At 53.0% G+C, this 11,622-nt stretch overlaps 1 protein-coding gene and 1 pseudogene across 2 annotated transcripts; both read left to right on the forward strand.

The window, feature by feature from the left end:
- Nucleotides 1-1,671: 1,671 nt before the first annotated feature.
- LOC308463167 (uncharacterized protein) lies at nt 1,672-4,002 on the forward strand. The gene is made up of 2 exons (XM_080981333.1): nt 1,672-2,393; nt 2,889-4,002. The coding sequence occupies exons 1-2, from the start codon at nt 1,698-1,700 to the stop codon at nt 2,949-2,951; spliced, it is 759 nt and encodes a 252-aa protein (XP_080837459.1). The 5' UTR covers nt 1,672-1,697; the 3' UTR covers nt 2,952-4,002.
- Nucleotides 4,003-7,990: 3,988 nt separating this feature from the next.
- Nucleotides 7,991-11,410, forward strand: LOC308462455 (gonadotropin-releasing hormone II receptor pseudogene; annotated as a pseudogene). Its single transcript has 3 exons — nt 7,991-8,530; nt 9,552-9,759; nt 10,944-11,410. The product of its transcript is annotated as a gonadotropin-releasing hormone II receptor pseudogene (transcript).
- Nucleotides 11,411-11,622: the final 212 nt, after the last annotated feature.

Genomic DNA, 11,622 nt, shown 5'->3' on the forward strand with positions numbered 1-11,622 from the left:
AAGTCCTGAACTGATTTACAACCAAGGTGGAAATACAATAATAAAATGACAAAAACAGATTAGAAACAGATTGTACAGTACAATGTAGCCAAATATTGTTGGTGTTGTCCAAGAACACAAAAGATGTATTTGCTTGATTCCAAAATAATGGCAAGGTTGGCTCCAGGTGGACCTCTTTGGGGGAGAGCATTCTATATACGCAGGGGTGGTTGGGGCTACTACAGAGAAGTCCCTGTGCCAGTGGATGGTAGGTCCTCCCAGTGAGCAAAGAGGGGCTTCTGGAGGGGCCCTCAGGCTGGATTATATATACCGTGCAGGTTCCTGGCACTGGAGGCATTTTCCAGCCACAACAGATCATACAGTAAGTGACTTGGGGGCCTAGTGTGTGCCATGCACAAAGAGCCATACAGCTCACTGGGAGGCCTACCTTGCAAGGGTGTTGGAAGGGCAAATGATGCTTATGCTGACTGTACCCTGAAAAAGAAAAGGCTAAATCACATGCGCCAAAGAGTGACTAGTTAGGAGAGAAACTTGCTTTGCATCACACTCCTTAGGGACAGAGAGCACAAACCATGTGACTATCAGTCCTTGGACCAAGCTTGGGATTCCCCAACCTGGTGCCCTCCAGCTGATGTGAGTCGTAGTCCAAAAACTCTGGAGGGCACCAGATAGAGGGAGGCTGATCTAGTCCCCCTTTGGCTGAGGAGGGGCTCCATTTTGTCCCTGGCCTGTGGCAGGGCAGGGGGCTGCTGCAGGCCCTGATGCCTGCCTTTGCATGTGGCACCTGCTGCCCTTGGGCTCTGCTTTGGCACCTGGGAGCCCCTTCCAATGCCAATGAGGTTTCCTTTGTTCCCTGTCAGTCAGACTCATGTCTCATCCCACCTGCCCAAGATGAGGCGCCCCATTCACGCCCCATAAGAAGCAAGGGCCCATTTAGTAGAGCATCCTGTTCTCAATAGTGGGCAGCCGGACTCCTATTACGGGAAGCCCGCTAGCAGGACCCAAGCACAAGAACACACTTCCCTCCAGTGGCTTCCGGCAAATGCAATTCCATCTTCAAATATATCTCAAGGGCTGTCACATGGAAGATGGAGCAAGTCTGCTTGGAGGCTAGGACCCAAACCAATGGATTCAAGTCACAAGAAAGGAGATTCCAACGAAACATCAGGAATAACTTTCTGTTGGTAAGAGTTGTTGACAGTGGAACAGACTCCCTCAGGAGATTGTGGACTCTCCTTCCTTGGAGGTTTTTAAGCAGAGGTTGGATGGCCATCTGTCATGGATGCTTTAGCTGAAATACCCGCATTGCAGAGGGTTGGACCAGATGACCTTTGGGATCCCTTCCAACTCTGCAATTCTATGATTCTATTATTCTTTTAAAGCCACGAACGTTGGTGGTCACGAGTGCCTCCTGTGGGAGGTAGTTCCACAGTTTTAATTATGCACTGCGTGAAAAAATAATCGCTTTTCTCCTGGAACTTGTTGCGGGTGGATTAGGGTCTCTTAGAGAAGGGAAGGGGCGTCCCCAACGTCCCCAAAGAGGACCCCCCTCGGCCGGGGTGGTATTCCCCCCCCCTTCAAAGGGTCCGGCTTTGATGCGCCGCTGGGCTTCGCGGAGGTGCCAGTTCACACCTTCGGGCCGGCATAAAGGCCGGCGGCCGCCTCGGCGTCCTCTCAGAGCCAGCTCGGCTGCAGCCATGGCCCACGGCTATCCCACTGCCCCACTCGGGAGCCCAGCTCTGGAGCTGCCCTCCTTCTGGGCCGCCCAGCCTCAGCCTCAGCCCCAGCACCCGACGTGGGGATGGCCCGACGGCTCCAGCAGCGCCTCGCCGGCCTCTTCTCCGGACTCCTGCGGCTTCTCGCCCTTGCCCTGCCCTTGGAGCAGCGCTGGCCTCGGGATCAGAAAAGGCAGCGGTAGCGGCAGCAGCGGCCGTCGGGCCCGGCTAGGCTTGGGGCAGCGCCAGAGCGCCAGCCAGCGCGAAAAGCACCGCATGCGGCGCCTGGCCCAGGCCCTGCACACGCTGCGCCTCTACCTGCCGGCCTCGGTGGCGCCTGCCGGACAGAGTCTGACCAAGATCGAGACGCTCCGCCTGGCCAGCCGCTACATCGCGCACCTCTCCGAGCAGCTGGGCCTCAGCGAAGAGGCGCTGACCCGCGCTGCCCGACGCCCCCCGACGGCACCCGATCCCCTAGCTTGGTCTCGCGGCCTCCAGCAGGACCCCCTCGACGCCTCCTGCTGCTGCAGCTCCCCTGCCTCGCCGTCGGCCCCCTGGCTGCTGGGTTCTCCGTCCTGCTCCGGAACCGGGGTCCCTGCCGAGTCCTCCACCGACGGAGGCGGGCGAATAGAGCCACCCTGGACTGCGGAGCTCGCGGAGCTGGATCTTTCCTCGCAGGTAAGTCCCTCGAGCCACACCTGGGCAGCAAGCTCCGTCCAGCGCGGACCGGCAGCGCCTTGAGCATGTGGCCTTCTGCATGCAGCTCTGGACCTCCTCCAGCTGCAAACGGCCCTTCCGACTCCGGCTATTCTCTGCTCCCCCTGGGCAGGTTCAAGGGAAGCCTTAAAGCGGGAAGGACCGTCGCAGCTCAGGGCTAGGCATGCAAAAGGTCCCAAGTTCAATCCCAATGGGATTTCCAGATAGGGCTGGGAGAGAAACCTTTGCCTGAAACCCTGGAGAGCTGTTGCCAGTCAGTGCAGGCAATACTGAGCTAGATGGACCAGTGGGTCTAATTCAGATGTTCAGTTTCCTGTTCAGCAGCTGAGCATAAGGCAAAGCAGGGGACAGCCAAGAACAGAGCGCTCCTTCTGCCCCCCTTCCTGACCACTTGCCCTTGACTGATGCTGACCCCCTACATTGCTCTCTCTCTTTCTCTCTTGCCTCTCTTTCCAGATTCTCCCCGATGAGCTGGTGGCTTTCCTGGAGGGCTTCCTTCCGCCGGCATCTCAAGGCTGACCTTCACACCCCCTCGCCTGCCCTGTGCCAACTGGCCTGACTGGCATCTGGAAGCTCAGGAGCCCAGTGGGGACATCGCCATGGCAAGAAGCGCTCTGGAGCAGAAAGACCCCTCCCAAACTGAAAGACTCTTTCTTCTCTAGAGTCAAGGACCTTCTAGGAAGCAATGACCCACAGAGGTGCCAATTAAGCTCTTCTGCCAGCTGCCCCTGCCTTCTCTCCCTCCATGTTGCTTTGGAAGTCTAAGAGCAGCTGGCAAGGTTGTAGCATTTGTGAACAAACTTTGCCCTAATCCCTGCTGTGATAGACAAAAGGAAGAGTCACTGGCATGGCTCTCACAAGAGGCATTGATTGCCACCAATGTGGAAAGGGTTAAAAAAATTAAGACCAAAAGAGTGCTGTCAGTGGCTACTAGCCACAATAGCCATCTTCTGCCTCCATGGAGGCAGGACATCTCTTCTTGTGTTCTGATGTGTTCTGTCCTTTGCCAGCTTGGCTCTTTGTGGGCTGGCTTTGTGGGTAGGGCAGAAGAGGACGTTGCTTCCAGTGTGTGGTGTAGTGGTTAGTGCGCTGGACTGGGACCCGAGAGGCCAGGGTTCAAATCCCTACTCAGCCATGAAGCTCACTGGGTGACCCTGGGCCAGTCACTGCCTCTCAGCCTAACCTACCTCACAGGGCTGTTGTGGGGATTAAATGGAGAGGGGGAGAACCATGTATGCCACCTTGAGCTCCTTGGAGATATAGATGCAGTGAATCAATGACTCAATCAAGTTCCAAGTCAGAACAATACACGAGGGTGAGATGTCGGGACAGAGTGCCTCTGAGCAAGTGCAAAATAGCTTTCCTTTCCCACTGACCCTAACAAGTCCTGTCCCCCCCCCCCCATCTAGGGTTAATTATTGATGTCTTCCCCAAGGAGCCTAGACCAGCATTTCTGTTTCACAACAGCCCATCTGGATCTTTTCCTGTCTGTATTTTTGGGTGCTTTGGGGGACAGAAGCCTCCTTTGTTACCCTATAGACTGCTGGTGCTGTCAGTGGGGTAACCCTGTTGCTTTTCATTTGCCCTTTGTAGAATTGAAGAGATGGAAGGGACTCTAGGGATAATCTATTTCAACCCCTGCAACGCACAAATCTGTTTTGTCACAAGTCCACATCTCCATGACACTTGTGGGCAAGGCTATCTGGGGTCAGGAAGTGGTGTGTCGTGAATCTGCTGGTGGCATCCTGCTCTGTTCTCCAAGAGAAGTGGTAGTGGCTTCTCTGTATGTGAGACCAGTGGTGAACTAGACGGAGGTGAAAAAATGTAGACTTAATCTTGAGTGGAGGAGGAGTGGAGTGAGCCACCTCGGCTCACTGGCTATCTGGGGGACTGTGTGGCCTGGAAATTCCTATGACTCTCTGGACTCCTAGGCAGCAACGGATATGGCCTGGAGTATGTTAGTCCACTTTTAGGGGTTGGTCTGGCTGCATTGCTGGAAAATGGAAGCCCACGTGGTCAGTTATCCGTTCCTTGGCAATTTCTCAATGACATGGCTGCAAAGTGATGGGCCACACGATGCCCTTGAAGGTCTGGAAGCTTCATCTAGAACCTGGTACTGAACACAGCTAGGCTACGGATGGGTAGAATCATACAATCATAGCATTCAAAGGAAGCCAAGGGTCATCTAGTCCAACACTCTGAAATGCAGGAATCACAGCTAATAAGGTGTTGGCAAACTTACTTTGCATATTCTAAAGCCTTTGCTCAGGTTGCCAGTTCCTTCCTAGGTCCAACAAGACTCTGTCTGAAGCCTTAATTGGTCTTCCACCTGATGTCTCTACTCCACCCCACTCTGAGATCTACCAAGAAGTTGTGCTGCTTTCTAATCTAGATTAACAGGGACTTCCTTATCGTTCACCCCCAAGACCCTGGAAAGGCCCCTCCCTCTTCTTTTGCTTCCTTTTTAGAGGGAGGTGAAGGTGTTTGAGGGCTTTATTTTATGGATGTTTCTTGAGCTCTTTCCCCCCATTTATTTTTATTAATTTTCTAAATTATTACGAATCAAACTGAATTGCTTTAATACAATTTCTTAAAATCAGGTTTCCCGCTCCTGTTGCAAACATATGGTTGAGCTGTTCTTTTTACTGCTTTTTCCACCTGATTTGTTGTGAGTCTCTAATAATGATATTGTTTCAATACTTATTATATTAATTGATGTTTTAATTATTTTTGTAGCTCCTCTGATTGTAGCTTTTACCCAGAGAGAACATGTGTGATACAAATGACTGTAAATAAAGAATCCCACTTTAACCTATTTGTTTATTAGAGGTTTATTTAACTGGTTCCAACTCTTAATTCTGAGAACTGATTAGAGAATATTTGACAGTGAAAAGCAATATACAGATCCTGTGAATGAAAAAAACACCCCATGCAGTAAGGCAAAGACAGTTGGGTGGGGGTTAATGGGTTAATGAAGGCCTGTTTCTGCCCCTCCAAACCCAGCGCCCCTGCCAGGGTCACCCCAGACCTAGAGGAAAAGTTTTTACAGTCAGAATTTATTAATTTCAACCAGGAGGAATCCCGTTATTTCACCTCTGTAAAAACCTCAAACATAAAATCCGTTTTAGATTTAGCATATTTATTACCAGCTTTTCCCCAAAGGTCTAAGAGCAGATTAGAACAGTACAAAATCAATACAATAGTCTGTAAACAAGACAGCAAACCAAGCCCCTCGGCTTCCTGGGACTTTCAAGAACCAGGGAAGCTGCACGTATGAACACAACCCTGGGCAGGAGTGGGAGGCATGGGCCCCCCATCTGTTCTGCGGTGAGGGAAGAGAAACCAGGCCCCAGTAGGAGGGAGACAGGAGGGCGGCCCGATGGCGCCCCTCGCCTCACCGTACATAACAAAGGCCCGGCAGCAGCAGCCACACTCGACGGGGCGGGCTGGACGTGCGCGGCATGTGCTCCTGCTGCCGCCGCGTGTCAGGATTTGCGTGAGCTCTCGAGTGCTGCTCTCCCCGGCACCCCGCCCCTGCTGGCGACTGCCTGGCGGCTGCTTGAGCCTCTTCCCCCGCCCCCTAATGAACCCACCTTCCTCGCGCAGGGACTTGCTAATCGTCCTAGCGGAGCCTTTGAGATGCAGAGTGCGGCGTCCGCCCCGTCGGAGTCTACCCCGCTTGCGGGCCGCCGCCTCCTTTCTCTGCTCCTCTTCCGCTTCTCAGCACAGCTTGAGGGCAGCCCCCGGGGGCTCCAGAGACCCTCGCTAACAATCGTGTTTCCGTTTGGCCCGCCCGCAGCCCTAGGGAGCCGCTGCCTGTCGTACGGACAACAACAAAAACAACAACATATTAGTATATAGCATGGGCGTAGCCAGGATTTATTTTAGGGTTGGGCAGGCCTTATGTTGGGTGGGGGGCAGAACCAAGTTATCTGTGATACAATTGGTCATTTAGTTAAGCATTTTTGCTTGTTTACTTGATTTAGAAGGGGCAGGTGCCCCCCTGCCCCCGGCTACCCCATTTTATGTTGTTGTTATTGTTGTTATTATTGCGTTTATATCCCTTATTTTTCTCCAAGGAATGGAAGGTGGTGTCTGTGCATCACCCCCTCTTCAATCCTCACAACAGCCCTGTGAGGTGGGTTAGGCTGAGAGGCAGTGACTGGGGGTCACATCTAATGAGCCTCCTAGCTGAGTGGGGATTTGAACCTTGATCTCTCCTGGGTCCAAGCCCGAGACTCTAACCACTACACCATGCTGGCTGTGATGGAGCCCTGGGTCTGCCTGGGTCCCTCTGCTCAAATCCTGGCATCTTCCCTCATTTTCTACCAAGATGTGAAAGAGCACCACTTGTCAAAGTGCTCCCCTTGGTGGCAGCAAACAGCAGCAGGACCCTCACTTGTGCACACTTTTAATGACTGATTGTTAGGTCTTGATTTACTGGGCACTGGCTTCAGGGACGCCACCCGTTGGCAGACCATCTCTGCATTACAAAGATGTCTGCAAACATGACATGAAGGCTGGCAACTTCAACCCTGCTCTGTGGGAACCCCTTGCAGATCATAGCAGTGCCTGGAGACAGGCAGTTGGGTCATGTATCTACAGCAGTGACCAGTGGAGGAATGACCGCTGAGAGGCTTGCGTAAAGCTTTGCTGGTATTGAGAAGCTTTGCTGCCTAGCCTCAATTATGGCTAGTAGCCACAAATGAATTTGATTAATTCTCTTTCAAACCCATCTAGGTTGGTGGCCTTACTGCCTCCTGTGGGAGTGAGTTCCGTAGTTCAACTCTGCACTATATGAATAAGGACTTTCTTTTATCTTCGATTTTCCCCAGTTTATAGCAGGAAAGAGATGGCCTTTCAAAAGGTAGTATCTGCATATGACTTAAGTTTTATCCCAAGGCAAGTGGAGGTGACTCCTGCAAGCATGGAACAGGCTGACAGGGGTTCTCAGGGGCTACTTTCTGATGAGGAAAAAGATGCCTTGTCTAAACTACCTTAGCAGCTGCTGCAACCGTTATCTGCGAGTCTGTTTCTGCTCTTAACTGAGATGCAAAAAGAAACCAGCCTTCTTTTGCACTTCTGAACAGCCTTGGTATCCAAGCTGGGGTCTGTGTTTGGCTGCGTATGCCCCTCCCTCTGGGGGTGGGAGTGAGCCAGTGTGACATGGGATGGTATTAAGAGTACAGAAGCCTCTGCCAAGGGCACTGAGCAGCAGGAAGGGAGCTGAGTGGCTGGGTCTGTTGCTGTGAAGAGGAATCCGCCAGGTGAGCTGGGGCAGGTGCCAAGGAGGTAGAGAGGTGGGCAGAGCCTGAGGTGGAGGCTTGGAGGGGCCACGCTTGAGCCAGTTGAGTCAGTGGCCCCGAGAGAGACAGCACAAATACAGCTGCTCCAGAGAAACATCCCAGACAGCTCCAGGTGAGGCAGAAGGGTGGTGGTGGTGGATGGGCAGCAAGGGATCTGCTGGGAGAGGGAGTGAGATCCCCATTAGCCTGCAACCTATAACTCAGTTTGTGTGTCTCCCCCGGCTGCCTAGGTGGAAGTGAACAGTCCCCACAATGACCCTGGAGGAGAATTCCAGTGTGACAGAAGTCGTGGCACCCTGTGGCGGCTTGTTCCCCTTAGAGGGGGCTGTGTGGGCCAACGGCAGCACCGCGGCAGAAACCCTGAAGCTGCCCACCTTCTCGGCAGGGGCCAAGGCTCGCGTGGCCATCACTCTGGGGCTCTGTGTGATTTTGACAGCCTGCAACGTGGCAGTCCTGTGGGTTGGCATTGGCAAGTCGCAGTCCAAGCGTTCCCAGGCCCGCCTGCTTCTCCTGCACCTGGCGGCTGCCGACCTACTAGTGGCCCTGGTGGTGATGCCCGTGGATGCCGCCTGGAACGTCATCCTGCAGTGGCGGGCGGGCGACTGGGCGTGCCGCCTCCTCATGTTCCTCAGACTCCTGGCAATGTACGCTTCAGCCTTCGTCACCGCCATCATCAGCCTGGACCGCCAAAATGCCATTCTGCACCCCCTGACCATCGCCAAGGCCCGCTGCAGGAGTCAGGTCCTGCTGTACGCCTCGTGGCTATTGAGCGCTGGGCTCTCCATTCCTCAGGTACTTGCCCCCCCCTTCGCCAACTGTTGCCCTTTCAGATTTATTCATTTTATCGCATCCCTATCAAACCTCTTTTCTCCATGGAGCGCAAGGCGGCGTTCACAGTTCTGTTTCCTGCTCTGCATTTGATCCCCACAACAGCCCTGTGAGGTAGGTTAGGCTGAGAGAGGCAGTGAGCTTCATGGCCAAATGGGAGAAGTCAGTAAAGTGGTACCTTGGGTTAAGAATTTAATTCGTTCCGGAGGTCCGTTCTTAACCTGAAACTGTTCTTAACCTGAAGCACCACTTTAGCTAATGGGGCCTCCTGCTGCCGCCGTGCCACCAGAGCACAATTTCTGTTCTCATCCTGAAGCAAAGTTCTTAACCCGAGGTACTATTTCTGGGTTAGCAGAGTCTGTAACCTGAAGCGTCTGTAACTCGAGGTACCACTGTATAGCAATAAAGGTACAGGGTTAGTCTGGCAATCTGCAGGTCATGAGCGTAGTCAGGATTTTTGTTAGTGGGGGGCAGCCTTCATGTTAGCAGGGGAAGAAACTCAAGTTAGTTAAATATTTTTATTGATTTACTTTTTTATTGATTTACGCCCATGCTGCAGGCCAAATAATAATAATAATAATAATAATAATAATAATAATAATAATATTTATACTCCACCCATCTGGCTGGGTTTCCCCAGGCACTCTGGGCAGCTCCCAACAAAATATTATTATTAATAAAAAAGCGATAAAACATCAGCCATTAAAAACTTACCTGACTTAGCTCCTTGCAAAGCCCTCTTCTGCAAGCTGAGTTTGACTTGCACCCAAACTTCCAAAAGCTGCAAGCCCCACAGAGGAAGAAAGGCTCCTTCACCAGGAGAGGAGCGTAGCTGTCCTGGGGTGGGATGGCTGCTTCTCTCCTAAAAAGTTGGGGTAAGGTGGGGTGTATGGGGGGGGGGGTTGAATGCAGCATGTTGCAAGAGCTTAAAGCCCCATTTTCTCTCCCCCCTCACCTTTGGCGGTTTGCTGTTTCCCCCCTCAAGCTCTTCCTGTTCCGCACGGTCACCATCAGCTCCCTGCAGAACTTCACCCAGTGCACAACGAGGGGTGCCTTCACCCAGCGCTGGCACGAGACGGCCTACAACATGCTCAGCTTCCTTTGCCTCTTCCTGCTCCCGCTGCTCATCATGGTTGCCTGCTGCTCCCAGATCCTGCTTGAGATTTCCCACCGCAGCGGGTCCTCCAGCTGCTGTGAGTTCCGCAGGGGAGAGGGGAGGAGAAAGGCCGGTTGGCGGCAAAGATTGGGGAGAGTGCTGAGGGCCACGTAGAGAGGATTGGAGGGCTGCATTTGACCCCTGAACCTGAGGTTTCCCACTCCCATACTAAGAATTAACTGATGGAACTATCTGCCACAGGAATGATTTTTTTGAAGAATCTGAAAAAACCCGCAGAGGTCAACTGGAAGTTATTAGCCTCACCAGGAAAAATGGAGCCTTTCTCCGTGCTCAGAGGAGGCCTTGTGGTCCTGATTCCCAGATGCCAGGGCAAGCAACAGGGCACAGCTCTCTCTTTTGAGCGCCTGCTTGTGATGTTCCCTGGTAGAAGGTTTCTGGAAGGCTGACTTTTGTTCTAATCCGGCAAAGTGTTTTGATGGACATGGGAAGAAGTTTCCCAGGCAAAGTTTCTCCTGTTCTCACTCCCTTCTGATATGTGTGTGTGTGAGAGAGAGTGAGTGAGTGAGAGAGAGAGAGAGAGAGAGAGAGAGAGAGTGAAACCCCCATGCAGACCCCTAGTAGAGTGGCAATTTCCACTGTGGGCAAGGACCACCCTTCAAGTATACATCACCCAGAAATGCAGAGAAGCTGGGGAGCAAAATGAGGATGCTACATTATCTGCCTGTATCATAATGCCATAATAGAAATCTATGGTGTGACTGTATTTGAAATACTGTGTACCATTCTGGTCGCCTCACCTCAAAAAGGATATTGCAGAGTTGGAAAAGCTTTAGAAAAGGGCAACCAAAATGATCAAGGGCGCCCCAGTGAAGAAAGGTTGCAGCATTTGGGACTGAGAAAAGGCAAGCTGAATGTTGGAAGGCTCAGGGCGGATAAAAGGAATTCCTTCTTCACCCAGTGCATAGTTAAACTATGGAACTCTCTCCCACAGGAGGCAGTGATGGCCACCAACTTAGATGGCTTTCAAAGAGAGGGCTATCCATGACGGCTGTGCTCTCCCTCCACAGCTGGAGGCAGCAATGCTTCTGAATCCCAATTGCTGGAAACCACAGGAGGGGAGAGGACTCTAGAGCTCGAATCCTGCAGGTTTCCTACAGGCATCTGGTTGGCCACTGTGAGAGCAGGATGCTGCTCTAGATGGGCCCCCTTTGGCCTGATCCAGCAGGCTCGTCTTACATTATCCTCTCTTTGTCTTTGCAGTGTCTGCCAAGGAGCTGCCCCTGCGCCGCTCGTGTGACCCCATCCCGCGGGCCCGGCTGCGCATGCTGCGCCTCAGCATAGCCATTGTGGGCTCCTTTGTGGTCTGCTGGACCCCCTACTACTTGCTGGGCCTCTGGTACTGGTTCTGGCCAGCCGCCATGGAGGGAGCTGTCTCCCATTCCGTTGCTTGCATCCTTTTCTGCTTTGGCCTGCTCAACTCCAGCCTGGACCCCATCCTCTACGGTCTCTTCACCTTGCCTTTGCGCCAGAGGCAGGGGGGCTGCTGCAGGGCAGGGGGCCCAGGGTCTTCCTCACAGCTGCCCTCCTCCATCATCAGCAGCTCCTTCTGCTGCTCAGCATCCCCCATCTGCCTCCGGTGGGGGGTGCCCCACCGCGAGCTGGCTGCAGAGGCCCCCCTGCCCCCAAGTGCCTGCACCAAAGGCATCGCTGATAACAGCAGCCTTTGAAGGAGTCTGCTGCAGACGCTGACCCAGGGACTTGCACAGGGCTGGGTGGAGGCTCCCCGCTTCTGAAAGCCAGAGGCCTGGTCCTCTAAGCGGCTCAATGAAGAGCAAACGTCTGCTTTCCTCCAGCTGGTTCCTTCCAGCTGTTTTGGACTATGACACCCACTCGACTTGCTCAGCATCATCATCTAGCTGTGCTGGTTCCAAGGGATGAT

The sequence above is a fragment of the Podarcis pityusensis genome (assembly GCF_964106645.2).
Source record: "Podarcis pityusensis genome assembly, chromosome: 14".
Taxonomy (NCBI): domain Eukaryota; kingdom Metazoa; phylum Chordata; class Lepidosauria; order Squamata; family Lacertidae; genus Podarcis; species Podarcis pityusensis.